The following is a 27,548-nucleotide window of genomic DNA, read 5'->3' on the forward strand; positions in this document are numbered from 1 at the left end:
ATTTGCAGCATTCAAAGCTAGCTGTAATTGTCTTATAGTAATTGTACTAGTAGTAATCGAAATCTAATAATCATAGAAGAGTAAAGCCTAGTTTAAGGAGTGCAAGAAAAACTAAATTTGACATTAGGACTTGCACTTTCAGTTATTTCATACATCCATAATCCTTATGAATTATAAGGAATCAAAACCACAGTTACTTCCTGTTGGTTGCCATGTTCATTTCTTCAATAATAGTCCATAACAGACTATTACAGCATGTTCTTTTCTCAAATAATTTGGAATTCAGTTTTAAAAGGATTAAATCAAATTTAATGATGCACTTGGTAAAGCTCAATCTGCCCAAGATGACTGAAGGAAAAATGACGACACTTTATCGTGAGATATTATAGATACCCCAGACGTCAGGTCTGTTTAACAGCTGCTGTTCTCCACAAGGCAGCGATGGAAGCAAATGCCTCTTCAGGTTTAAACCTAATTATGTGAGTTACAAGTAGAGCATATTAAAACATCAATCAGACAAAGTAAAAGGACACATTTTAATTTCATAATCTCCATTTTCACTGCATCCCTTATTCGTCAATGCTGACATTTTTTTTATTTATAGGAGAACTGCAATTTGGAATGCATGTATTAAAAAAGGTGACAGTTTATTATAATATACACGGCGTAATTTGTATTCAAATGAATTCGGTTTCAGTGAATCTTCAATCGTAGGACAGCCATACAAATCAAGCTGTGTGCCATTACAATCCTGGGGGTTTCAACACCAGAGGCATGTACAGTGTTATGGTTCATAATCCTGGTAATCCCTTACATTCTCCTAGGTCATGTGTTGTTGCATATTTCTAGAATTATCTAGCATGGTTGTCGAGTAATTCAGGCTGCTTGGGTATACTGTATTCGTGCTGTAGCTACTCGACTGTCTCACTGTACCCCCTCGGGTTGTGCGGTGACTAAGTGCATTCTGAATTGCATCAGCCAAGAGTGCCCAAAAATGTATGTTCTTGCAGTGGTTTGATTATTGCGGGTGAATGGCTGAGAAAACAAGAAAATACAGACTAAAAGCCAGAGGGTGTTAGTAGATCTACCTCCAGTTGTGCTTTGGTATACCTTTGTATTGCTGTTCAAATAAAGAATTAGGATATCTATATGATACATCACATTATGATGCCACTTTAGAAGAGGCAGTTGGTATCTTAAGAATAGATGGCCACATTCATAAAACAGGGGTGTTGGTGAAGTGTTTCATTCTTAATTCTTCATCAGCTATTGCCCTTATGGGACGTGTATATTCTTTGCACCCAGCTTATGAAATGTCCTCACTATGTGTAGATGATCTCCAAACATTGCATTTGAATCACTATTATCATTATTCTTTCTTCTTTTAAGTGTGCACTACAGTGAAATCCTTCAGGCGGATTTTTGGGACAGGAACATTTCTGTGTTATTAAATCTGTAAAAAGCTCTTAGATGACCAGGAAGACAAAAGGTTCCCGTAGCTAAAAGAAAGGTAATTTGAGTCAATTTAGATGAAATCGCTCTATTGTAATGTTTCTGTCATCTCTCTTGTCAGTGGTACTTCAGAAGCTTCACATCCAGTTTTGTGAATCCCACTTTCACTCGAAATTGTTAAATGACAGTCTGAAACCTGAGGTAGTATGCAAATCTGTGGATGTCATTATGCAGATGAGTTAATAACATAAAGCCTACAGCTAGTTCTTTTGCATATACTGATTGAATAGTATTTAAAAGCGATGGCTTAATTTTTTCTCACATTAGCCACTGCATTAAACAAAGTAGCTAAAAACAATACATTAATAAAACAGAGATCATTCCAATCTGGTTCTTTCACTTGAGGCAGGAAGGTCATCTTTCTGCAAGCTAAGTTAAGTGGTCCTTGCATAGGGTTCTGTTTCGAAAAGGGAGGACATTTCCAAACCGCTTTTACTGTCTATCAATACACCATCACAGGGAGTAGCAACTCCACAAGATGACTATTGTGCTACATTTGAAATGATCCGTAAATCATTTCCCTCCTCCAACAATAAAACCCCAATTCTTTTGTTTTCTATCACCAGTGTCGAGGTACTGGAGAAGAACGTGACGTTTATTTGAGCTGTGTTTATGAATGAATTCTACCTTTCGTTTGGGGGGTTAAATAAAACAAAGATGAAACTGAATGTCGTAGCCCAGGAAGCTCCGTGAACAGATGGGATGAGATCAGACAGAACACATCAGTCAAGTCTGGAGACAGAAGGTTGCAAATGCGATCTCTTTTAAAAGCAGTTAGGCAGTGAGTTACACATCAAAATTAGATTCAAACTGAAAAGCCAACAATAAAGAAATTCATCCTTTAAAAAATCTGTAAATCATTATATTGTCTAATACATGGTGTAACTATTGAACCCATGTGTTATGTTTGTAAAAATGATTAATTGTAATACATATTTTATCTACAGTAGCCCATTTTCCACCACAAAAGGAATATTTTTAGTACATTGTTTAATTAACTTGGTATCTCATTAGACATGACTTACTATCTCATAATTATAATTTATTATTATTAATAATTATTATATAGTATCTCATAATTCTTATCTTCATAAATATGATCATAAAAGCTATGAATTTACAGAGTAAAATAAGGTAACTAACATTGCTTGATATTTTGAACAGACATTTCAATGCCTTAGGCAATTATAGGTGTTTGTGTCTCCATGCTAATCATTTTTTTTTTATCCAATTATCATTATTTATCACTACTAAATGGTGAGGGTGAGAATCTGATAAAACTGAGACTGTGTGACAAGCAACACTTGCAGCTGTTTATTACAAACGTTGTAAATTATACTGATGCTTCCCAAAATGGGTGAAATATCAGTTCTTTTAAATATTGTGTCTTAAAACAGGGCATAACAATAGTAAAACCAGGAGATACCAGCCATATTGCAAAATGTACTGTGGTAAACTTTCATAAGATGTATTTGGGCTTGACAGTCTTATAGCTTCTTTAGAAAAATAGGAACTATTGTAAATGAAAACTTATATTCTATTTTATCTCATTACCTGGACAACATAATTGCAGTCGTGCGCGCCGATCGTGGGGTGTGCATCAGTCACATGACTCATGCACTTTGACAATCATTCTCTGCTAATTCTGGAACAAAAGCTTAAAAAAACACTGACTTTGTAACACCACCCAGAGGACGAATCTGCTTGGCATCCTAGTATCAAGTACATATTCACAGAAGAACCTCACGCAAAATCTTTTTCTCTATTCCCATGCCAAGTGCCAGGGCTAACTTAAAACAAAACAGACCCTGAAGGCATAACAGTGGGGTTTTTTTTCAATTTCAAAAAGAAGGATGTACTGTAGTCAGTTTTACTTTCCCTGATGCGGGACAGTGCCCTGTCTAGATGCAAAAAAAAATTAATCCATTTGCACCATTGTTGCAGCAAGATTGTGTAACCCTTGTATGAATTTAAGCTTCATGTTTTTCTCCAGAGAGGCCGGGTGCAGTAGTTCTGTGTAGCTGATTTTTAGAAAAACATTTTCATCCAAGGCCAAAGAGAGAACAGAAAACACAGGAGAAGTGTGATATAAGGTTTGGGGTACCTTATTGACATCTTGTAGTTGCCCGGCAACCAAAAGAAGTCATCTTTTATATGATAGCATGTTCTATAGAAACACTTTAGATGTGTCGTCTCGACTGGTCGTTTCCGGAGCGCTTAGTTATAGCTGAATAAACTATTTATTGAGGGAATTTCTCCCTATCAGTCCCTCTAATTGACTTTTTCTTCACTGTCCTGGAATTAAGATCAACTGTTTCTTTCAGCTGCCGTTCCTTCGTGAACAGTCTTTGGAACGAGGATCCTCTGAGAAGCAGACGTTCCAGCAAGGCATAGCAGATGCAAGAAGGGCTTCCACTTATGGTTTCATTTCTGATACTAATTTGATGTAAGTGGTACTATATAAAAACCCTAATTGCTCACATCTACCAACATGAGGTTATTCCTGGCTGACAAGCAGAACAAATGTCAGTTTAAACAGTGCCATGTTTTCCCTGACCAAAAGTGCCACTGATCCAGAGAATCCAGCTAGACTAGATGAGATTAAATAAAAATAATCAAAACGTAAATACACAATTCATATATACCGAACAATGTTGCCCCTATTGAGTTCCAGAAATAGTGAGAATATAAGCTTTTGTTTCTTGAATCAATTTATTAATGTAAAGAAAAGTATTCTATATATTAAAGGAATTTTAATTAGTTTTGATTACAGTTTGTGTCTCAAAGTATCGTATACCATTTAGACAGTATATTAACACATATACAGTGGATGCTTTGCATTTAAAAACAAAAATAAACCATGCTATGTGCGTATAACTATTTAAAATGCAAATAGTCCTTTCAGGAGAGTTAAGTATAATTGCTTGCTTGTGTAGAATAATACAACACCACTCTGAACAAAACCCAAAGGTCAGATGGTATAGCCAGTGGAGAATTTTAAATATTAATACTTCCATGTCAGTCTCCAAGTATTTTTCCATTTTGCAAAATGTGTTCTAGGCTGCAGCTTTGACAGATTTATAAATTTGTAAATGCGTCCATTTCAGGCACTACAATGAAGCGCGGCTCCAAGGAGAGACATCAGCAGAAAATGAGTGTCACGTCTCAGGTTTGCAGTGTCTCAGTATGTGCCATTGCAATCTTTCTTTATTGGCACTCACTCACTGACAATGCAAGCCAGAATCCAAGCTGCAGTAGAGAATCGTTCCAAGTTAAAAAGTAATAAACCGTATTTCTTAACACTCATGTTTTAATATTAGGTACACTATTTATATTTCACGTCTGAAAAGTGGCAAAAGTGGCAAAGATGGCAACCTCAGGCTGCACCCTGTTAGTTTGAAAGTACATTCAAAACCCTTTGTACTCTAATTTCCAGCTGTGCAGAGCTCCCAACACAATAAATTAAGATGCAGAACATTAACTGACTACAAGAGATTGTTACTTCTTCATCAGTGTATCCTGAGAATTCATTAAACCACTTCACAATATACACTGCCATGGGTCATATATATGCACAGAGAGCCACGAGGTACGAGTTCGGTGGAAGGATCACAGCAGTCACGGTCTTGATTTATAATTTTTAGTTTTAATTTAAGGGGGAAGGGATTTATTTTGAAAAAAGTCCATATTTACATCTTTAGAAGTCCATAATAAAAATATGAAGGAGTGAGAGAGAGAGGGGGTCTTCATGAAGGGGATCTTCATTGCCGAGATATTATTGCATCCCTCGCTCACTCTCTCCATCACACTCTTCACTTGAAAGCCACATCTGGGATCTTCCCTTGAGCCTGAAGGGGAAGAGGGAGAGGAGGAGAGAGTGTGTGTGTGTGTGTATGTGAGAGAGAGAGAGAGTAAAAGAGAGACTGACCTTGAGTTGGGAGAACATCTGAGCGGCTCTGTTGAAATCCCAGTCGTTGTCCTGTAGACACCTGCAACACAAACACTACTGTTATCAAGACACAACACACATCAACACACACACTATTGCATTTATCAACACATACTGCCGTTAACACACTATTAACCGATGTAACCGAGTAATCGATGTGGAGCAGTGGTCAGTGCGGTCAGCAGTCAGTGTCCAGCAGTACATACTTCTGTGACCACTCCAGGTTCATGCCGGACTGCTGGGAGAAGACGAACAGCATTTCCTGCTGCACAGCGGTCGGCGTGGGCGCGGAGCAGCTGGACGGCGTGGGGTGGTCCCACACAAACAGCTCGTCACTCACAACACAGAGTCTGAGAGAGAGACAGAGAGAGAGCTCATCATTCACTATACACAGCCTGGAGAGAAGGATGGAGGGATGAGAGGCGGAGATGGAGGGATGAGTGGCCCTCGTACCCAGCGTTTCCTGCAGGGACGGTGACGAACTCGCGGGAGAACGCGCACACCATGTCCCGATACTCCCCATCCACTGAGAGAGGAAGAAGAGAGGAGAGAGGGAGAGTTAGTACCAGTCATTGCAGTATAGAAGAGTCCTCCCATCTTCCTTCAAACTCTATAGTCCACTATAGTACAGTCTAGTGCAATTTGCTATAGTCTAGCTCAGCAGAATACTGTCCAACCCCGCCCCTCTCACCTTCTTTAAACACCCCGGTAACGGTGAAGGACAGTATCGTGTTCTGGAAGAGAGAGAGAGAGAGAGACATCAATACATCAATCACTGAAACACTCCCCAATAAAGCTCGTTTTTAATGTTGAATTTGACTCCTCGAGAAAGAGAGAGAGAGACACACAGACGGACATGCAGAGACATGCAGAGACACACAGACGCCCACGGGTCAGTGGTCACTCACAGTGTAAGTGCTGACGTCCACCGCGAAAGAGCTGGTGTCGTGCTGCGTCTTGGGCAGCTCGTTGAGGAAGGCCACCACATTCAGGCGCGTGTGCTTCAGCAGTTGGTACCACTTGGCTGTAGCTGGAGAGGCAGGGGGACAGATTAGAGAGGCACGCACAGGAGTCCATCACACTCACTGCACACACCATTTGTACAATAGCCACCGTTTGCACTATCAATGGCTTGCACTGCATCAGATCAGCTTGTATTGTACATTATTTGTTAAGTGCCTGTGTGTGTGTGTTTGCGTGTGAGTGTGCGTGTGTGTGTTCAGTGCTCTTTCTGTGTTCCAGCACAATCACACTCACTGGAGTCTTTAAGCTCCCTGATGTTTGAGCCATGGTAGTATCCCAAAGTGCACCTGTGCACAAGAGAGCAGGAGAGAGAGGGGTCAGACACTGCCACACACTGACCAGACTGAACTAACTTACAGACACACACATGCACACACACACACATACACACACACACACACGCGCACAAACACAGAGGCACACACACAGGCGTACACTCTTGTGGTACCTGGAGCGGTTCTCTGAGGTGAGGGGGATGCCAAGGGAGAAAGAGGCTCCATGATGATACACCTCGAGGAGCGGCTGTCTGTCCCCCGAGTCGTACACAGTGTAGTAGCTGACAGACAGACACATTAAAACAATAATAGCAGACAGTCAGACACATTACCACTCTGTAGTAGCCGAGGGAGGACATTAATATAAAGACCAACACAGACAGTCACACAAACACTATATGACTGACACACTCACTCCTTCAGGAAGCGCATAATCACGCGCTTAACCTCCTCCTGCTCCCGATTACCCTGCAAGAGAGAGAGAGAGAGAGAGAGAGAGAGAGAGAGAGAGAGAGAGAGAGAGAGAGAGAGAGAGAAAGTTAGGCAAACCTGTTCTCACTCTGGGACATCAGCTGTAATCTTTATGGAGGGGCATATCACTCACTTCGCAGGCCGGGGATGCGGCTGGTGTTTCAGCTTCAAGTGCTGTGGGCCTGGGGAGAACCATCCTGAGAGAGAGGGTAGTATGAGAGTGTGTGTTATTGTGCGAGTGTGAGAGTGAGACGGAGACATTTGTCTCATGTGTACGTTTACCTGAGTCGGTGACAATGTTGTTGAGGTCCAGAGCTTGCTGGGAGTCATAAAAACATTGAATTGAAATTTGCTGGAGATATATATATATATATATATATATATATATATATATATATATGTAGAGAGAGAGAGAGAGAGAGAGAGAGAGAGAGAGAGAGAGAGGGGGGCGTCAGTTCTGGGAGTCTGTCTGTCTGCCTTCCCTGCTGTGTCGTCTGTGGTGTTGGAAACAGATGGCAACCTCAGGCTGCACCCTGTTAGTTTGAAATACAACATGTTTGGGTAAGTTGCCATGGAGACAGAAGATACAAAAAGGCTTCTCCGACTCACATCCTTCGCTCTTTTCTTTTCGGGTTCACCTGTATTTGTTTTTTGTAATAAACTTGTAATAAGCATACCCAAATGTGATCATTTATTTTCCTCTTTCTATCGTGGTTTATTGAGTACAGTTAGCTGCACATGTCCCCAATGTAATACCGCCTTGAAATACTCTTGTCCACTAAAAAGGTCTGTTACATTTATAATAATATAATATTACAATATAATAATAATTGATGGCCGAGTGTTCTTCATTAGGGGGGAAATCAATTTACAACATTGAAATTCAAAAACGTGTATCTAAAAACCAGTTCATAGCATTTTCATGAATATTATATTTATTATAAATTTACTATATTAAAGTGTCAGATAATTTAATTTATGCACCGTTTAAAGAATCTCCTCTACCACAGCCTGTTTGCAGGTTGCCTTGATTGTTGTATGCTATAATCAATATGTTGACTAATTAGAGATGGAGTCTCCCAGGAGGAGAAGAGGGAACGGGTGACAGAGATGCCCGTGTCATCACGCAGACGTAATGAAGCTGTGCGCTGACAGCAGGTGCAGTGGGCTTGAGATGGTATAGCGTGGTTGTGGGGGAACCATTCAATAGAATCTGGGTTAAAATATTTCCCCGGGGCAAGGAGAAGAGACAGCACAAATAACAGTGAGCAAACTTGGGCCTTGGTGCTTTCGGGAGCAAACAGAGTAAGCAAGATTAATTCTACATATTTGAAGATGATCACTACTGTATAATATGTCTCAATCTAGGTATCTATCTGTAATTTTTGTATGCGTTCTATGTAGGTCTTATTAGATGTGTATAATGAGACAATCTATTAATTAAAGGTGTTTTTCTGTAAGGACAAGGAAATGACAAGGATTATACTTTTATGTTGTTAATTAGCTTTTAATTTCACATACATTCCTACATAAAATGATTACTTTAATTGTAGGGTTATAAATTCACTTAAATACTGGAGGTGGAAAACAACATGACACAATGTGCTTAAACAAATAAAAAAGGCTACGCTCCCTGACCTCTATGGACTGTCCCTAGCTTTATTAAAATCTGCTCATTGAAGAGTACAATTTACAAGAAAGTGCTAGAGATTGAGAGAGGCGTATATGTATTTATATGTATTCATTCTCTCATGCACACATTAAATATTGTTTAAAAAGGATTCTTCTCCAAGAGGAAACCTTGGGATTACTTAGAAGCTGCAGTGGAAAACTCTTATTCAAAACTTTTAGTCTGAGGGATCAGTAAACTGAGCATGAAAAAACAACCTCAACAAAGCCAATTTCCGTTGGACCTGAAATCAAACTCTCGCATGCCATCTGTTTAAAAGTCTGTCATAACAGTGAGGACTGGATCATTTTAGAACATTTCCCAAGACAAAGTAGATGATACCAAAATTATACAGAAGAATGGATTCACTCCATTTAATCTGGAATCAAACCAGTCCTTTTTCTTACCCAGTTCCAAGGGCCCTAAAAGCAGGAGTTTGAATAACAGATAATTGATAGCACTGTCAAGTTTATATACTTCTAATAAAAACAATTACCCCAGATAACATTCTCTCAAAGAAAAGGAAAAGAAAAGGACATTGAGACTATTGCCTGGCTGTAGTGTGACTGAAATTAGACCACACTGCAGCTGAAATATAGAGAGCTACAAGAAGGATTTATATAGCGTGTAGCTATAAGGCAGTCCCATTATCATTACTTTACTTAAGCTAGCAGTGCACTTTGGCCATTTTATCTTTCCCCTGACTTTCAGTTTCTACAGTCCATGTATCTCTTGCATAATAGCTCCATTGCAATGTAAGTATAATGCAGTTTCATTTTCATTTCACACTTATGTGCACACTTATGTTATCGCTACGACTGTCTCAAAAGTGAACCTTAAAAAGGCACCAGTTTGGACTGGGCTTTTCAATATTTATTTTCTGTCCTAAAAAAAAAAAAAAAGAAAGCTGTAAAGTGGGACTTTGCCCCCTTCACCTTTGTTAACTCAATTATTTCAGGGGGACAAGACCACTCAAATGTTTTGATAGACGTTTGGCCCTGAATTGCTCTTTCAGTCGTATCTTTCTGTTCAGCTATGCATGCAAACAACCTTTCCCATACCTGTAGGGCATCTGTAGTTTGTCAGATTTATGGCAGGGCATTTTTACATTGTGACGGCAAGGGTTCATTTTGTTGGAAATTTGTCAGTTGGAGTCAGTGAAATGGGAAGGGAGGAAGAGAGGAGCTTCGAAAGAATGTGAAAGTGTCTAAAGCAAGTAAACTCACAACACACCTTTCACACACAAAACATAAATAACATTTACAACACAAAAATCTGCATCTTAAAGACTGTTAATTAAATGACTATAGAGGAATGGGTTTACTGTGAATTTAAATTGGTTAAAAAGGTCATAAATTCCAAACCTTATCAAAATGTATGACCTTCAACTGGCCTGTTTTCTTCTGATTAATCTCTAGTTTAGTCGTTAATATTTCATTTACGAATTGTATTTACACAGCAAAGTTAATATAATTTTTGTAAGTGGGAAGGGACCAAACCCTGGACTCTGGGGTCAACAAGACACCCAGCCAAATATGTCTCTATATGTAGGTATATATGTATTTATTAGTTTATACTGTGACTTTAAATACATGAGCATTCCTAACTTCCTAAGTCTGTTTTTCAGTGCTTACATTCTCCGCCATTGCATACATATACATCCATTTGATAACAGCGAATTAACTTTTTCATTTATTAGGTTAACTGTATCAGCATTATACTTGCAAAGAAAAACATCTCATGGAAAAGGTCAGGTAAGTCCAGTGAAATATAGATGTTTGCATGAATTATTAGTTTGTTAAAGACCATCTCATTCATATTTAACAATCCCCTGTAGCAAACTGTATGTGAGCGTTACTTTATATACGCACATTCAGGATTTTTTGCAAGACAGCTATAGCAGCACAAATCTAATGACTAGCCTATTGTGCCTTGCGGGGGGGTGTTGTGCTGTAGGTGTTGAATATTTATGTTGCCACAAAAATATATACAACTATCTCAAGCGTCTGAGCTTATTAAATATGCTGTCAGCAGATTCATTTCAGGCTACCTTTCCCGAAATGAAATATGATACACTTTTGCAATATAATATGCATACAAGCCATCAAATGTATAAGTTAAGTGAATGAGAACAATACAAATAATTTTGTTCCTTAACTAAAAACAGCACTTCCCTGTAGTCATCCTACCCTCCATAGATATTACATTTGGTTAAAGATATTTATTCAGACTGAGAATTCTTGCTAGCCATATAGCTTAATTTTCTAAAACTGATATAACATTTGAATACATTTCATTTCCTATTCTCCACACTAGTAATATAGCTACTGTGTATGCAATTTAAGTGAAGAAATGTAGAACCAGAAAGGCCTTGAGTTTTGACATGGTGTCCCCTTAAATACTTTACAGTAACATAATCAACTCGCGGGGGGTTTAATTCTCATTTAAAACAGTTTTCCAAATTCGAACCTTCAGAGCCAATCAATTAAGCAATTACGTCTCAATTATGCCTACTTCTCTTTCAGGGTGGCTTCTAACTAGAGGTATTTCAATACAGATCTGACAATTGATTTGACTTCTAACTGTAATATAAGGAATACCTGATCACTGAAAATCACATTTTGAATACTGTGTATGTTAAAAAATAGAGCTTAGCTTCTATTTCAGATGGAAACAGATCTCCAGTGTTGCAGAACAGGCAAGAGTCAGCACCCGTGTGATCATATGGGGTTAAATATGCCTTGTGAGGTATGCATTGCACTTGTTGAAACGAGCGTTTCCAGATCACGATGCCTCTTACCCACCACGTCCCCGATTCTGCGTGGGTTTCTGCTCTTTGGCTTTTACATAACACATAACCAAAAGCTACCACTGTCTGGAAACACCTAGCTCCCCTCACACGTCAATCGTAACCCAGCTCGGCCGGACGGCGTTATTGCTGCGTCCTTCTCCTGCTTAAAACACACAAACAAACACACAGACATGAGCATGTATAAAACATGAGCGTCGGAACTACCAAGTGCACACACACACTAGCACTAACACGAACACTAACACGGCCGGCGCTCCTGCAGCAGAGGTCTGCGCGGCTCCACCAATGGGATCGCAGGGATCGGGCGCCTCTGCGCAGAACTGCGGGCATCTGCGCCACACGCACGGCGCCGCGGCAGCCTCGCCTGCACATCCCGGCGCCCCGCAGCCCCGCATTTCCAGCCTCCGTTGCTACACAACCTCGCACTGCTAGGAAAGCGACGTCGACGGGGGCTCAACCTACCTTATTGCACGCATTTTGGGCCCGTATTGTGAGTGCTATCCACGCCATCCAATCACCATTTCTCTTCCTGGCCTGCAGTGGCCAATCAGAGACGACCAAAGGCGGGCTCAACACACGACATATTCAAGTGCGGTTGAGCTCGCCGGGGTCCTAGTATATTTTGACAGCTTCTCAGGTGAGACATCTCTCGTCCAGGAGCTGTTTCACTTTCTCTGAGTTTCCCCACACACTCGCAGTGAGCCTGGGGCTGATCAACGCCAAAAACAACACTCACAAGCCCCACCAGCACGGCAACATGAGCAAAAAGAAAAAGGACTGGAAGGTGGAGAAAGGTAAGCCTTTTTATACTCTCGGTGCAGAGCGTTTCCACCGCCTCACTGCCTATGCATCTACAACTGGACGTAATCATTATTACAGCTACCATTTATTTCTCAGTTTGCAACCTCTCCGCATGCTGTGTGCATTGCTTGTGGTGCAGCAGTCTAGCAAGACTAGAGAGAGTACTACTACTACTACTACTACTACTACTACTACTACTACTACTACTACAACAACACCAGCTCCATGCACTGCAGGGTTTGAAGTAGCTTTGTGTGTTATTGCACACGTCTTTGCAACCCGAAACAGCTCCAATGCAAGGCTCAATTTGCATGTGCAACCGGGGGATGTGTGTCTTTTCCCACCGAGCTTGATACTTTCCTCATCCGCTAGGCCGTTTCAATTATTATTTCTTCTCTGTCCAAGTTCACCTGTTAGATTGACAATGGCTGAAACACGAGGTGCCGGGGGTGAATTGAACGGGCTCTCTCCGCAGACTGGCTACTGCATGTTAGTTACACCTGACATCTCTAAATCAATGCAGTATGGAGTATCAACTTATTTGGGTAGCTTTCCAACAAAGATGGTTTCATTTTGTGTCATGTACTGAATGGCAAACATCCTGGGTTTGAAGTAGTTTAAGGGGTGGCAAATAAGGCACAACAAGAAGAAAAGTACATAAGTGGCACACCCTGCAAACAAGGTTCTGTGCAAATTCCATATCGGAAATATCCTGAAATTGACAGTCCGCTCACTTTACTTTTCCATTTCAAGATCTGTTGTGATGCTTTCTCAATGTGGGAGGATAATTAAAATAACGTGTGCTCTTGCTGCCCCAGCACAAGTCTTACTTTTGGGCACCTGGCCTCCTCTTGCTTCCCGGCGACAGTGAGGGTCCGATCCAGGATGACCCAGCTGCCCCTATGTGCTGATTCCAGCCCGCAGTATGCTGTATTTCTTTCAGTATCCATTGTGTACCGCATCACGATCAGGCCAGAAAAGCTCTTTGCGTTCTTCCAGACTTCCGCCTGCCTGTCAGTACAATCCTGCCGCAGACTTGTGATTTGTCACCGAAGAGCATTGCTCTCCCATCGTGGATGTCCCACTGAACTGTGGGTCTTTCTGGGCTTCATACCGGATCACTTAAGTGCCTCGTGTTGAAGTTGACAATCTTTCTGAGGGGCTGTGACTCCTCTGCGTTTCCCACCCCATTCGATCGCTGACATCAATAGTTTGTGCTGCATGCTGGGCGAGACTGGAGATGTATGTGTGACTTATCTTTAGAGCATTCAGTAGATATTTACTGGGTATAACCCCAACCCTAGCTCCAAGGCTGGACAGACATGATCTCCTTTCCAAGTGTACCAATGCACACGTTTGTTTTCATGACGTAACTGATGTGTAATTAGTCTCTGAGCCATTACACATAAAAGCCAAGGAACTTTTTTTGTAAGCAACATTGCTTGCCTATCTACTTTACAGATATAGAATTGCAGGGGCAGTCTATTAATACCCTGCACTCACAGAGTCCAACAAAACATCCATTGCACAGTGACAGTTGAAAAGAGTAACTGAGCTCGGAGGTCAGTCGGGACGGGAGTTTAATTCAACTTGTAGGTTTTAATTTGACCTAAGAGGATGATCCTTACTGAAGGCAGAGTGGTACATTGTATTGGATAGGGGTGCGTGCTCAGGGTATTAATCTCAGGATCATGTTCCAAGAACCTGCAATGTACTTATATTAAGTTACTATAACATCATATTTTATTTATCTTACTAATTTGAAAAATATATAACTTTAAGTATTACATGGATATTGTACTGAAATCTTCACTCCATAGAAAACTGTGCTGTGTAGTGTTATTTAGTCTTTTGTTATTTTCTTCTACAAATTACTGAAATAACTGACATTAGAAAAGCTGCCTTTCTGATTTATTATTATTCTTTTTATTAACATATACACCCTTACCCAGGGCGACTTACAGTTTTCAAAAGAAACATTTTCAAAGCATTACAAAGTGCAGTAAATACAATCAGTATTTTATTAGTTAGGCCTTTTAAGTTCCTCCTTCAGATGTCTTTCATAATGCCTCTTTAGACTTGAGGAATGGAGCACTTTGCAGTTAATCTCAAGACCCGGGGCGAAGTGGAAAGCACACCCATTATTACATGATTGTTTTACCATTATGTGTAATTTTTGACACATTTGTTCTTGGAGTGTATAATGTGCTTCATATGTGACTTAGTGAGACCACAACAACTTTTGCTTGATTTATGTCTGTAAAATGTAATGCATTCTGCTTCAACTTAGTTGTCAAACATTTCATTAAAACTTTATACTGTTTAACATGTAACATTAATGCAGCAGAATGAAATAGATTATGCACATATAATTGTCTCAACCAATTTGATAATAATATGAGCAGCCTATTTAATTTTTAAGTTGATTAGGAGTTATATATAGGGAATCATATCATTATATGGTTGTTTTTTCTTCAGCTTTAGATGGCAGTCCCTCTTGGTTTCCTAAAAGTCTCCTAGTTTCTTCTCTTCTAAGGTTTTGCACATTTTTCTTATTTTGGTTGGTATTAAGAATGCATTTCCTATCAATCTTATGCTGTAGCAGATACATCATGATATCATCTAGAAATATTTGTACGAGTCCATTTGGAGACGCATCATGTATAATTGAATTGATTCATTTTCATTTCAAGAATGAGTCCACAAACAACAAAATATCTGGGTTTAATCCCTGGCACTGATTTCCTTTGCCTGAGACCGGAATTTAAGTTGGAATAAAGAAAGAAAAGGAAATATGCACAATAAACATGCACTATCCCCACCATTTAATACAGAAAACCTTTCAGCTGCCACCCTTTTTGGAGTGAGTGCTTAATCTAAAGCCAGATAAATTCGAAACCTTGAAGTGTCTGGAAGCTCAGCTATATCTAGAGATCTCTGAAAAGTCCTTTGATCTCCTTTAAAGAATCGCAAACAACAGAAAAACATGGATGTCTTCATTTATGCAGAAGCAGAAGGCTCACCCTCCAACAGATCTGTTCATTTTTTTTTTTTTTATTATTATTTCCTGTTCCAGTTGGGGTTTCTGTGTGAGGAGAAAAAAAATAAGTTGATTTCTTCACAGTGACCACATTTCCATGAATTTCAATAATTGTTCTTCTAACGCAGATGGAGCCCACACTATGTCAACGGTAGCACAAGAGACAGCTACAGAAGCTGCAGCCACATTTCTCACCCATCTCCGACCTCTCTTTGTGTGGGAAGTTCATTGCAGCCCAAAAACCTTAGAGGGAACATTACTGCTGAGGAACAATACAGTCTGGAAATACAATCGGAATTACTTGATATTGAAGTTTGAAAAACTACATACTGAAATATTTCATGTACTTTCTATTTTAAGAAAAACTGGTTTTACTATACTAAAATTATTCACTCCTGGCCCTGTGGATTGTAAAGAATATTTAATATTCTCAATAGCTAACGCCCCTCCATAAAAAAAGAAAATGGAGTTCGTTCAGACCAATTAAACCAATAGTTTATTCAATTGAATCTCAGCTGCAATTAAAAGTAAGATACCATGTACCCTTGAGAATAGTAATATTACACTGAGATCCAAAGTGTTCAGATTGATAACTTTACATTTTGGTATGTAAGGCATGCCATATAAAGCTGAAAGTAAAACCACGGTCTAAAAAATGTATGCAATCAGTTAGAACAAGCTAATGGGCTGTGCTTTAAAACATATCACTTTGGCACTGACTTGATGGTACATTTAACTTGAAGTCCCTTACATAACCATGCCTTGATTTTTCTTTTTTTTTTTTATATATATAGTCCTGTATGTTTCACTTTAAAAAGAATAGCCCACTCAACTGCATTCATTGAATTTTTAGTATCCAGTAAGACATGTTTTTCTGTGGTTTCAGCTGCATTATAAGATTCCTTTCAAGCCGACTCCACATTCATTGCAGTTTATTCCCACTGACATGTTCCCTGAAGTTGCAGCTATTTAACTGATCTGGCTAATTGATCACAATACTATCGTCCATAGACAGTGATGTATAAAATGAACAAATGGGTTTATAGTTTCTGAATGTATACAAGGTGCACGTTGGGAAATATTCAGTACATTTACATGGCACAAGTCTTATATATTCCCAATGCTCTGTTTACATGCATCACAATTCCTGATTTTCCACATTTACATGACAAGAGGAAAATTCTGATTCTGCTATTAAGAAGCATTATGCTTTAATATTATGTATAATATTATATTAATTGTTTAAAAATTAAAGTTTCCATTCATCTGCTTTTTTTTGTTTTTTACATAGAATCTGTGATTTATGGTAAATATCGGTATTAAGACAAGTTTGACACCAAACTGCGCAGTTGAAGGAGAATTGCACGTTCATTTTTTTTCACCCCAACTGTGCATGCTTTATTACATTATAAAGGCAGACTATTTTCATCCATTTACAAGTAGTTTAAATATAAATCATGCATATTTTGCCAATTGAAAATATAGGTACGTACATTTTGATATGTGATAAGTGAAGACTTCTCATCGAAGACTGTTTTATAAAGCCAAATGTCAAGTCAGTCATATATAATGAAGATAATTATTTTTAAAAAGGATTTGAATTATTGTTCACAGTAGTTATATTATGTTTGAAACTGCACATGCGCAATCGCTCAAGGGATGCAGGATGCCTGGGTGAGATCTTGACCTTTATTGTATTAACTTGAATGTAGTGTAGCTATTAAATATTGTACATTACCCTGCTTTTATTCAGTTTTATGTACTACTCAGAATATGCATTTAAATATTGGCCAACTTATGGTTACAACTTTTATCATTTAACATGACATAAGACGATAATAACACGAATCTGACCTACGTGCAAACACGACTTACGGCGGGTCGGAACTCGGAATGCGCCTGTGCTGTGAATATCATGCAGAGCTGCAATGATCTGTTTCATATTCCCAATATAGGGCTTACATGGTAGAATATGTAATCGGGAATATTCAATATTCCGAATAACAGTGGAATATTACTGGCCGTGTAAACATAGTGAGTGTAAGTGGATCACTTGCTACTTCAAAAAGAGCTAAAGCAGTCTAACAATTATGCTTTTATTAATGTGAGCTTCATTTAATGCTGCTCCTGTGGGAACAAAATAGTGCAGTGACTGCGTTAAGGAGATTTTTCAATCCAGAGTAAATAAATTGAAGAAATGCAGAACCTGGTCCTCAATTGTAACAAATGAACATCGACAGCATTCTCCATCCTGTTTAGCAATCAGCCTGAACACCATTAATAAACGTTTGAAATGTTTAATCTAGCAACCAGCCGTGCATTTGTACTACAATACGTTGATTTAATATTATTACTGTTCCTGGGTAGATAACGCAATGCTTTCTACCTCTTTCCTGCAGAGCGTTTGCTGGGTCTGGGACTGGAAGAGCGGCGCAAAGATTATAGAGGCAACCATGTCCCGCTGGAGAAAATCCCCACCTGGAGGAAGCAGGAGAGAAGTAAATGTAAGTGCTGTTCTCACGATCACTCTAATGTAAATTACAATGATATTCACCCGGGGAGCAGTGCTTAAAAAAGAAAAAAAGAAAGTACAAATGTCAAGTTTTTCTTAAGGTGCTCAGAAGCAGAACTCTGGAATATTGTTCTCCAGCCTTAACTGGATTTCTCTGTTGAATTACAGCTGCTTCATTGATTGATTACTAGATTAAAAGCAGTGTCTCGCATGTCTGGGTACAGGCTGTTATTATGCTGTGTGTGTCGGGTTGTGTTTTTTCTTTTCTTTCCTGTATTTCTTCACGCTCTGTTCTAACCTGGGATGGACTGGTGCTGGTTTTTGTTTGGGCCCTGAAGCGTGTGAGTGGCCCTGGTCGACTCTGTGACTCGAGACCCTGGGGTTCATGGTGGTTTGGTATGAAAGGGCTCAGGCTCCACTGAAATCTTGTGTCGGTGCTACAGGGCGATTCTTATTGCCGGGAGGTTGCTGGTTCCCATCCTGCTGAGGTTGGGAGGTCCCACTGCCTGCCACAAATGCCTGACTGAGGCCAGGGAATGGTCTTCACAGTAGCGTTCAGAGGCTGGCAAGCTGTCCACTCTGCTTGAAATTGATCCGTTTAGGTTTGATTGAGGATTTCAGGTTCAAGAATGTGCAGGATGTGCAGTAACACGCAAATATTTCCAGTCCTGATTGACCCTACAATGTAGGCGATGTCCATCCTCTGGTTCAGGTTAAAGCTCCTCTAGTTTTCTCTTTTTCTGATTTTAATAACTTGTTAATTCAAACCTGGGGGCATAGTCTAGAAATTGAAAACTGAAAATCAGAAAAACAAAAGTGAGATTTTTGACTACAGTTATCGACACAGAGATGATTTTGAAAGAAAATGTTATCTGTAGATTCGCCCTCATGCAGCTTAATGACGATTATGCAGATACAAGGGCGGAAGATTAATCACCTGATGATTAAGTCGCATCTTCAACTGTATTTATGCTAAGATGGCTTTTTATTGGAACAACTGTGACGCTCCTGGATGTATGCAAATAAATCAAGAGGTTTAATTGCACCTCCAAAACTCACCCGAGGATGACAGTACAACCCAACACTTTTCTATCATGGAAATCTCTCACAGCAATGGTGATGCAGTGCGGTGGGTCACACATTTGGTGACTGGTATGTTAGGATAGAAGGGCATTTTAAAATTAATAAATACTACTTTGTGCAGGTCAGTCTCTCGTCTGAACTGAGGCAGTGTCACCTTTGTATGCGGTACAATCAAATTTGCTCACTGCCCTTCAACAAGGTGGCTCAGATATTTAACTGAAGCTTTGTCTATATAATCTAACGCTGTCCATCACTGCATTTTCCTCCATTTAATGGAAGAGTAGACTTCTGCAAAGAAAATTAAAGAAATGAAGACGCTAACAGTGCCTGAATTTAATGAAAGTGCAAATTGGTACCCGAGAGTCATTGTACTCCTAATGGAGTTCAGTACGTGATTAAACTTTACTTACATAAAATTATGTAGGCTATATGTGAGGCCATTCTCGAGGACAGGACAGGAAATGTAAAAAAGACTTCTATGACAACACTGTCTATGTCTGGATCCAATTCTGTTAACTAGGGAAGTCTCGCACTCCAGATTGAAAACCTGTTCCTCATTCTGATCAGTATTGTGTCTGGAATCTGGTTCAGTGTTTAGTGTTATTATTGTAATAAAAACATGATTCCATTCTGTCTTTACAAATATATGGGTTAGAGCAGTTGAAAATTATTTTTGTGTATATCTCTCATTGATATTTCATATACCATCTCCTCCTGGAAGTAAAATGTTCAAGCATGGTTTCATCTGTCCATGACATTCTTCACTATTCATCCATTGACCAATCTTTAGAGATGAAAGCCTGTTCTAGTAGATTGTGATGGTTTCCTTTTCCAAGCTGTAATTTTGCCCAAAACACAAACTTAATGAGGACGTCTCTTGGTGTCCTTTGAAGTGGAAAGACTTGAGTTAGGGCTTGGCATGGGAAGCTGGCCTAGTGCTCCTCGGAAACAGATTTGCCTTGGACCTCAAACAGTCAATCTGTTTTCTCCTTTTGTTTTTTTGTTTTTCCATTTTGAGTGTTTCCTGTAAATGCTTGAATTTCCTTGTAGTCTAACTCACTGAATAGCCTTCTTGGGGAAGGGTAATTACGGATCACCACATTTGATCTCCTACCTTGGAGTTGTGGTAAATAATGCTCCACCTCCCTTTCTGTGAGAGAATTTATTTCTATGTATGATTTCCAGCCAATCTGCATAACATTTGAACTGAAACGTATATTATTACCATAATAAGATTTGGTCAGTCTGGTCTGCAGCAGGAAGCCTGTTGTATCCTCTCTTCTAACTTCTGTCCTTAGTCCCCCTTTTCTCCCTTTTCTTTTCTTCTTCCTCTTCCTTTGTTCAGTTTGCACCTTTTATATGGTTACTCTCAACCTATCATGCTGGAACACCATGAGCAACACACATGATGAGATCCCCTCTCCTGTGCCCATGCCAAAGGTCATAAGGTGAACACAAGAATGTTCTGGACTCTGGTCTGTTTGAATTGAACCTTCATTTTGCTTTGTATCTCAGCATGTTGGTGAATGATTACCCTACATGGTTTTAAATAGTGGCATATGAATTTCACGGTCAATACTTCAGTATCTAGAGGCACATTTCAAATCTTACAGTACGCAAACTGTATTTTGTATTGATTGAAATGAGTGCCACAGCTCAATGTACACCAAGCAGTTCAGTGTACTGTATTTGTTTCCACACTCCCTATGTTCTCTGAGGTTTACGCTTGATTTTTACTGAAAATGAAATCGCTTGAGACTTTGCAAGTAATCCTTGAGGAATACTGAACACCAAAATGTAGATTTGGATGATTCTCTAACGGCAACATATCTTTTAATGTTAAAAAAAAAAAAAATTGTCCATTTAATAATTTATACGAAACCTCTTGAATTAGAAATCTTAAGTTACACTACACTATTAAAGCTGTATGTGTGTAAATGGAGGTCTTTCAATTTACAATAAGCATAAATGTGCCATTACATTTAAAGTAACTCCCACCAAAATGTAGTGTAATAAATCATTCGTTCTTCTTTCTGGCCCTTGCGTTACAGCAGCTCCCAGGTTTTCTTGCCCGTTTAAAACCTGTAAGTATTTAACAAGTTGGTTTTTAATCAACATGCTGACTCTTTCTTTTGAGATGTCCTTGGAAGCTGAGTGTAATGCAGCTAGAACTTATTCTTACATATTCCTAGTTCATAGTTCATCATCCCTGTGGAGTTTCCTTTTTAGAAGCTGTCATCTGCTGTACTTTAGCATTTATTTGATACAGAAGACTTGAAGTAGAGTGCAAAGTGTGGCGAATTAACTGTGAACACTCTCCTTGCAAGATTGCTGTAAGTTTCAATTAGCATTAACTGCCTTTTTCACAAACAAAATTTGGCAAAAGCGAGCAGAGAAGCGTGCACTTAAAAGGGGAGTCTCGCTTTATTGGTTCACAAATGTGTTTAGATTTTTACAGCAAATAAACCGTAGCTTTGATTTTTGAAGCAAACTTTGATTTCTATCAGGCTTTTTTTGTTGGTTTGTTTTTGTCGGATTCATTATCTCTTTGTCCCTCTTCTCTTGCAGTAGAAGTCGGCATGGATGCTTCCACCTATTGAGAAGTGTGCTTTTGAGCAACGCCCTCTTAAATCTCTTCAAACAAGTCTGAGATGAATGTAGCTGACAATAGTTAACCACTATATCATAGCTTTCTTTTATTTTTGTGATAAATTGTGCTGTATAATGCATCTTCCTACCATCCGTACTGTGACCTTTAATGGTTGTCAGCCTCTGACAAATCATGGTTGTTATCTATTTCACTCATCCTTGCTTCGCAGAAAATACAGCTTGCCATAAAATTGATCTCTGTTAAAGAGCTGAGCCATCCTGACTTCTTCAGTTTCCTCTCCTATGTTTAATAATGTTGAATAAGCCGTTAACAGTAAATCGAGCCACGGACAGTATTAGTTTGAGATTTAAGAGGTTACATATATTTTTCTTGCAAACCTCTTACAGTATTAAGTCTTACTTAAATGGGCAACATCCGACCTGAACTCGGTTTCGGTCATCTTTGGAAATGTACAGTACACTCTGGAACCACACGAGGTCTCCCTAGTGATATGGTTTCTGATTTTCAGCCTGCAAGGAAATATTTAGTTTTAAAGTACTGCCGTTACTCGTGTATCTATTTCATTCCACTGTGGATTTATGTTGGAATGACCACTTCATTCTGGTTCCACCTGAAAATGACATGAAATGAGTGAGGTTCAACTGACTGGCCAGGATCATTAGTTTTAAACGTTTGTAATACGTGCACTGTGAACAAAAAGACCTGTTGTTTGAAAGCATTCGTGACACTTAAGAAAATTACCAATGAACCGTGTAGGGCCATCTTCTTGTGCATCATTTTAAGGGTGTCACTTAACATGTATATCTCCATATGCAAGACATCCATTATTGGATCAGACTGTGTAGACATTTGCTAAAGTCTAAATATTTATGAACGCTACCTCCCTCTAGGCATGTGGTACAGAGAGAGGTTCTAATTATTCTCACCAGTGTGACCTTGAGGCCTGATTATCCTCATCCACGAAGACTTTTTCAGAAGATGAATCCAAAGACATACAATCTGCTGGACTGGACCTTTGTACCTGGCAAAGAAAGGGATCGGTGACAGTATATCGAGTGGCCGTGATTTTCGGCTCCTTGTCAAACGTGTGCCTTTGTTTTTCTTCAGCTAAAGATGATGTGGACGAGTCTGAGGTGCGGCCAGTCAGTCTGAGTGACCGCGTGTCTCTGTACAAAGGGGACATCACCATCTTGGAGATTGACGCCATTGTGAATGCTGGTAGGTGAACTTTCTAGTTTTTCTCTAGAGCTTTACAAACTAGAGGTGAGTATCGCTGGTTAAATACACATCATCAATTCCACCAGCTTTGAGTCTGAAGCCCATGGGTTATGATATCCTGAAAGATGAGAGCTTTTACTTTACTGAAACAACATGAATTATTTGTCTTATTTGTGTTAATGTATATGAACAACAATACATTTCTGTACACGTCTGCTTATATATTCTTGTTTATTTTCCGTACAGGCTTAATATGTTGTAAGCTGACCCTCTCAAAAATGTGCAATTTGAAAAAGCTGTATTTCAACACCAGTTCATTTTAACATCAGGCATTTTAGCATTATAAAAACAACAAAAAGCCCCCAACAAGCTTTCACTAGATTTAAGCACAGAGGGATTAATTATTGCGTAGACTGCTGTGTAACCATCTCCATACATTGCTCTGAAACGTGACATTGCGGAGACTGTTGATCGCTCAGAACTGATACTGTACATGAAATGCAAACACGGTGCTCCCCAGAGGTCCAGGATTGACAGCAGTTTGATTCTGAGCTATGATATCGTATACGTTTTCCCCCTCTTTAAAGATATGGTGGCAATTAGCAGTCTTTAAACTTAGACCACATTTACACTGTGCACTTTAAAACGGGACATTTAGGGGAATTAATATTTCAAAGGAAACAGCTGCTCAGGGAGTTTCTGCTCCCCGTTGGTGCTACTGGAGGTTTCGTGATTGATTGTTCAAAGTTATGAGCAGAACCAGTGCAGTGTACAACTAGTAAAACCTAATTTGCTTTGGCATCATCTTGACATGAATTCACCATGAGTGAGATACTCTGGCCTGCTTGGCCTGGTGCTCTCCCGTGATTTATTATGCTCCCGTTCTGGCAAACAACGCTGTGAATATTGTGAAAGCACCGGCATCCACCGAGGAACAAAGCATCGTAAAGACGGATACAAGCAAACCGTGTAAAAATATAATTGAAGTTGTTCTTTGCATCTCACGGTGAAGTGTGTATTATTCTTGTTTGTTCGATGGAAAAAGTCAGTGCCTCTTGTAAACCCTGGGAAAAGTAACTGGAATGCAGTCATCATTGTAAACACCATGGGGCGTAAACGACTGCTAACCTCCGTTAAAGCCATGGGGGCTTGAAATAAGGACCTGATGCAAATGTTGTGTGTAATTCACTACTACTTGGAAGCATCCGTCACACTGGTAAAACTGAGGGTGACGGAAACCAAACTTCTTTGGAGATGTTGGGTTACAGTACCGTGTAGCTTGTCTGCCCTCTTGTGTAGAAAGTGTGAACTGTCGTTTCTGGAAATCGGTCTCTGCTGGAACGCATTTGCCAGAGTAATTTGATGTTGCACGGTGTCACAGGCTGTCATGTACAATTGTGGTAGGTAGGCGTTTGCATTTCTCCCTGAGGTTTAATCTGCAGAAGGGCAGTTATATCGTTACACATGCATAATTTCCCTGCCTGTTGTCCAATAGGTATTATTTTTATTTCCAAGGCACGTGCACTGTCAAAATGGAAATGCACCTGCTATTTATCCATCCTGTACGCAAACTGAGTGGTCCTCTACCTTTTGAAGAGAGGCAGAGTTGGACGTCTAATGTAGATCGCAGCTGTCGTATAGTATTCAGTGCATGATTTAAAATTAATACAGATGAACACTCTGGTTCTGTGTGTGTGTGTGTTATTGATGTGGGCTGACAGATGTACTGCCTGGGTGAAATAAAGGATTGTGGTTAATTCTTCATGCGCCAGTATGCCCCCTTCACTTCAGATCTCCGTGAATCATACTTTACAGGGACTGAACGGTTCTCCACTCCTCTGAGCATCTCGTCCCAGATTGACAGTAAATGGATATTGACATTCTCTATATGAATGGTCTTACTGGTCCACAGACAGGGTATAGTGCTGTCCAGTCAGAATATTCAGAAACTGAATAACTGCAAATCAACTAATAAACATGTTTAATACACACTTGTAAACACTGGAGTTTCATTAAATGCATTGGCTACACGTCTCTTAAATGACCCGCTAACAACAGCAATTGAAAGGACTGTGACTAGTTTAAAAAAAAAAAAAAAAAAAAAAGTAATTTAAGCAACTGTCAATAATGCCTGTTCAAACTCAAAATAAACATGGCAAGGTCTTATTTTTTCTTTTTCATTTCTATTCTATTTTATTGCACACAGAAGTGTTTAATGGACCTCAGAAGATAAAAGCTTCCATTCATGTTATTTTGTCAAAATAGGAGTTTAAAGTGTGCACCGAACAAAAATATTGTTAAAAGTGCTCCTGTGGTTGGTTAATGTGCAGCTAAATCGATATTTCCTGTTCAGTGTAATTTGCTATATACTGCGTCCAAGGCCTTGAAAAACACAGAAGTACAATTCAGTGTCTTCTGAATTCAGTCTGAGTGAGTGGCGCTCTCAGCCTGTGCCGTAGTGCTCTCCAAGAGCGCCACGGTTAATTGCCAAAGCCTTTGCTTTTGCCAGGTGGATGCCGAGATGAGGAATTAGCTGATTAAATAGTTTCCTATACACTTCTGTAAAAACAAACTACCGCCACCACAACAACAACAAAAACGATTACTGAGAAGCCGAGTGGTTCTTAGCAAATCAGTCTTCGTACGGAAGTGCTGAAGTCCCATCCATGATAGCTGCCTTGCTGGTTCACATAACAATAGCTGAAGGGTAAATCCAGTTCAGCCAGGCTTGCTGCTGAATTAAATGTAGCACAATGATAGAAAACAAGTCAATATAACCAAAAGGAATCTGAGGGAAACAGATGGAAACTGTTTACGTGTTTGGAAATCTGAGGTGATTTGTGTGCTAACTGCCTGGAATTTATTTTGTGTTTTTTTTCTCTCAAGTCTGAAACAAAATGACTGTAATTATGTCCCAACGTGTCCAGATGTGACAGGATTCAATGGTTTTGGGTCGCTAAATACAAAATAAAGAGAGAAGTGAAAGGTGGCTTATTCAGTCTGCATTGTTGTGTAATGAGCAGATAATCACACATCATTTTGAATGAGCAGGGCATCATTCCTGGCTGTTGGAACAGAGGCAGCTTTGAATTAACCTATTGTCGTCTTCACTGCGTACGAGAGAAACACGACACACTCCCCCTCAATATGGTCTCGAAGGGAATAGCAACATATTCAAATCCTACTGCCGCCACCAACAACCACAGCCATCCAGATATGCAAATCCAGCACATACACTTCTGTACTGTCTTCTGCTCAAATAACTTTGATGGCGAAGGTTATTGGACGTTTTGATTTTTTATTTAAACCTCCATGTAAACAAAGCAAGAACTAAGTGGACTTTGAATGTTGAAGTTGATTTTGTGCTTGACCATTTGTCAGAATTTCTAGCGCTATCGATCTTATCCAATATGGTTTGTTGTGTGTTGTGTGAGTGTGTGGTCATTTGTGTACCAGTGCTACCAACTGGTTGGGTATTCCCAGGTCACTCTGACTGAGCAGGGATTGTATTAGACAGCGTAAGATTGCGATTGAAACCGCAAAATCATATGAAGTTGTTACCAGGGCCTGACAGCACCCAGGCACTTTGCCACTTTGTGTTGAACTTCAGGGGACTTGGTTACCCTCAGGTGTCGGCACAGTGGAGACTCTCCAACACCGATTAAAAAGTGTTTATAGCAGGAGAGGGAACTGTGGGTGGACCTCCAACTCAACCGACAGAATACATGACCTGAGGGAATGCAAAGCTTTTGCTGGATTACCTTAACAGTCCTGTAGAGCATTTCCTTCCATCCCCACCCCCCAAAAGCCTGCTTTCACTGGACTTGCCTTTGCTGTGCTCCCCCCTCGGGAGCCGGGTGAAAGTGAATTGCCTCTCCTGATTTCCATGAACATCAGATGTGTTGGAATCGCTTTGTAATCTCTGATGTTGCAAGTCTGAGGTAAAGACCGAGATGATTATCTCTGCTGCAGCTGCGATTAAGTAGGACGTTTTGTACCATGGCAGGTCCCTGCTCAGTAGCAGCTGGTTGGCATTTGACAAAGTCCTACCACCCCCAACAGAAAATTAAATGTATAACAATAAAAACCTTTGTTCAATTCATACTTCAAACTTTTTTGACAACTTCTTTTCGTTTATGAACATAATGCGCAGCACTAAGATTGCCACCTTTTAAACCAAAAATGTACAGCAAAAGAGGCTGCATGCGGATTGAAAATTGCCTTTGTGCGACCAGCGACTGAAAGCCAAATGCTGATCTATGCTTTTGTGACTGATATAAACAAGGTCTATATTTTAAAATTATAGGCCTGCTTAGCTGCCAGCATGTGTGTTAATCTTTTAATTAATGCATATTGCTTGCAAGTTCATTAAATAGTTTAGGATGAGAGATTGGATGAATTGTGCGAGCTATCGATCCAAAGCTTTTCTGTGAGAGTGAATAGCTCTTATGTGAATGTTGTTGGTTGTTTTTTTTCTAAATATATAAAGCCTGGTCCCATCAGTGAGTGGCAGTGGCCTTCACAGTTAATGAACAGGTGGGGAAAGGATAAATTTTAATCCAAGTGTGATTT

At 39.7% G+C, this 27,548-nt stretch overlaps 2 protein-coding genes across 7 annotated transcripts in view; one reads left to right on the top strand and one right to left on the bottom strand.

The window, feature by feature from the left end:
* Positions 1 to 5,172: 5,172 nt before the first annotated feature.
* On the bottom strand, positions 5,173 to 7,943 carry LOC136718983 (nuclear RNA export factor 1-like). Of its 2 annotated transcripts, XM_066696799.1 has the most exons (11): positions 7,513 to 7,943; positions 7,364 to 7,427; positions 7,175 to 7,227; positions 6,933 to 7,040; positions 6,719 to 6,771; positions 6,370 to 6,491; positions 6,153 to 6,195; positions 5,915 to 5,987; positions 5,668 to 5,811; positions 5,441 to 5,501; positions 5,173 to 5,360 (listed from the first exon to the last, which is right to left on the bottom strand). In XM_066696799.1, exons 2-11 carry the CDS (start codon positions 7,424 to 7,426, stop codon positions 5,325 to 5,327), a joined length of 756 nt encoding a protein of 251 aa, XP_066552896.1. In that variant the 5' UTR covers position 7,427; positions 7,513 to 7,943; the 3' UTR covers positions 5,173 to 5,324. The 2 variants fall into 2 exon arrangements, with proteins under 2 accessions (XP_066552896.1, XP_066552895.1); XM_066696798.1 differs by having other exon boundaries at positions 5,173 to 5,501.
* Positions 7,944 to 12,295: 4,352 nt separating this feature from the next.
* macrod2 (mono-ADP ribosylhydrolase 2) overlaps positions 12,296 to 27,548 on the top strand; it is a 583,973-nt gene continuing 568,720 nt past the window's right edge. For all 5 annotated transcript variants that reach the window (XM_066696761.1, XM_066696765.1, XM_066696762.1 and 2 more), the window contains exons 1-3: positions 12,296 to 12,505; positions 17,952 to 18,056; positions 22,866 to 22,976. In XM_066696761.1, the coding sequence (XP_066552858.1) occupies positions 12,469 to 12,505; positions 17,952 to 18,056; positions 22,866 to 22,976 (253 nt within the window). In that variant the 5' untranslated portion in view covers positions 12,296 to 12,468. The remainder of the gene's footprint in view (positions 12,506 to 17,951; positions 18,057 to 22,865; positions 22,977 to 27,548) is intronic.

This window comes from Amia ocellicauda, chromosome 23 (assembly GCF_036373705.1).
Source record: "Amia ocellicauda isolate fAmiCal2 chromosome 23, fAmiCal2.hap1, whole genome shotgun sequence".
In the NCBI taxonomy this organism is placed as follows: domain Eukaryota; kingdom Metazoa; phylum Chordata; class Actinopteri; order Amiiformes; family Amiidae; genus Amia; species Amia ocellicauda.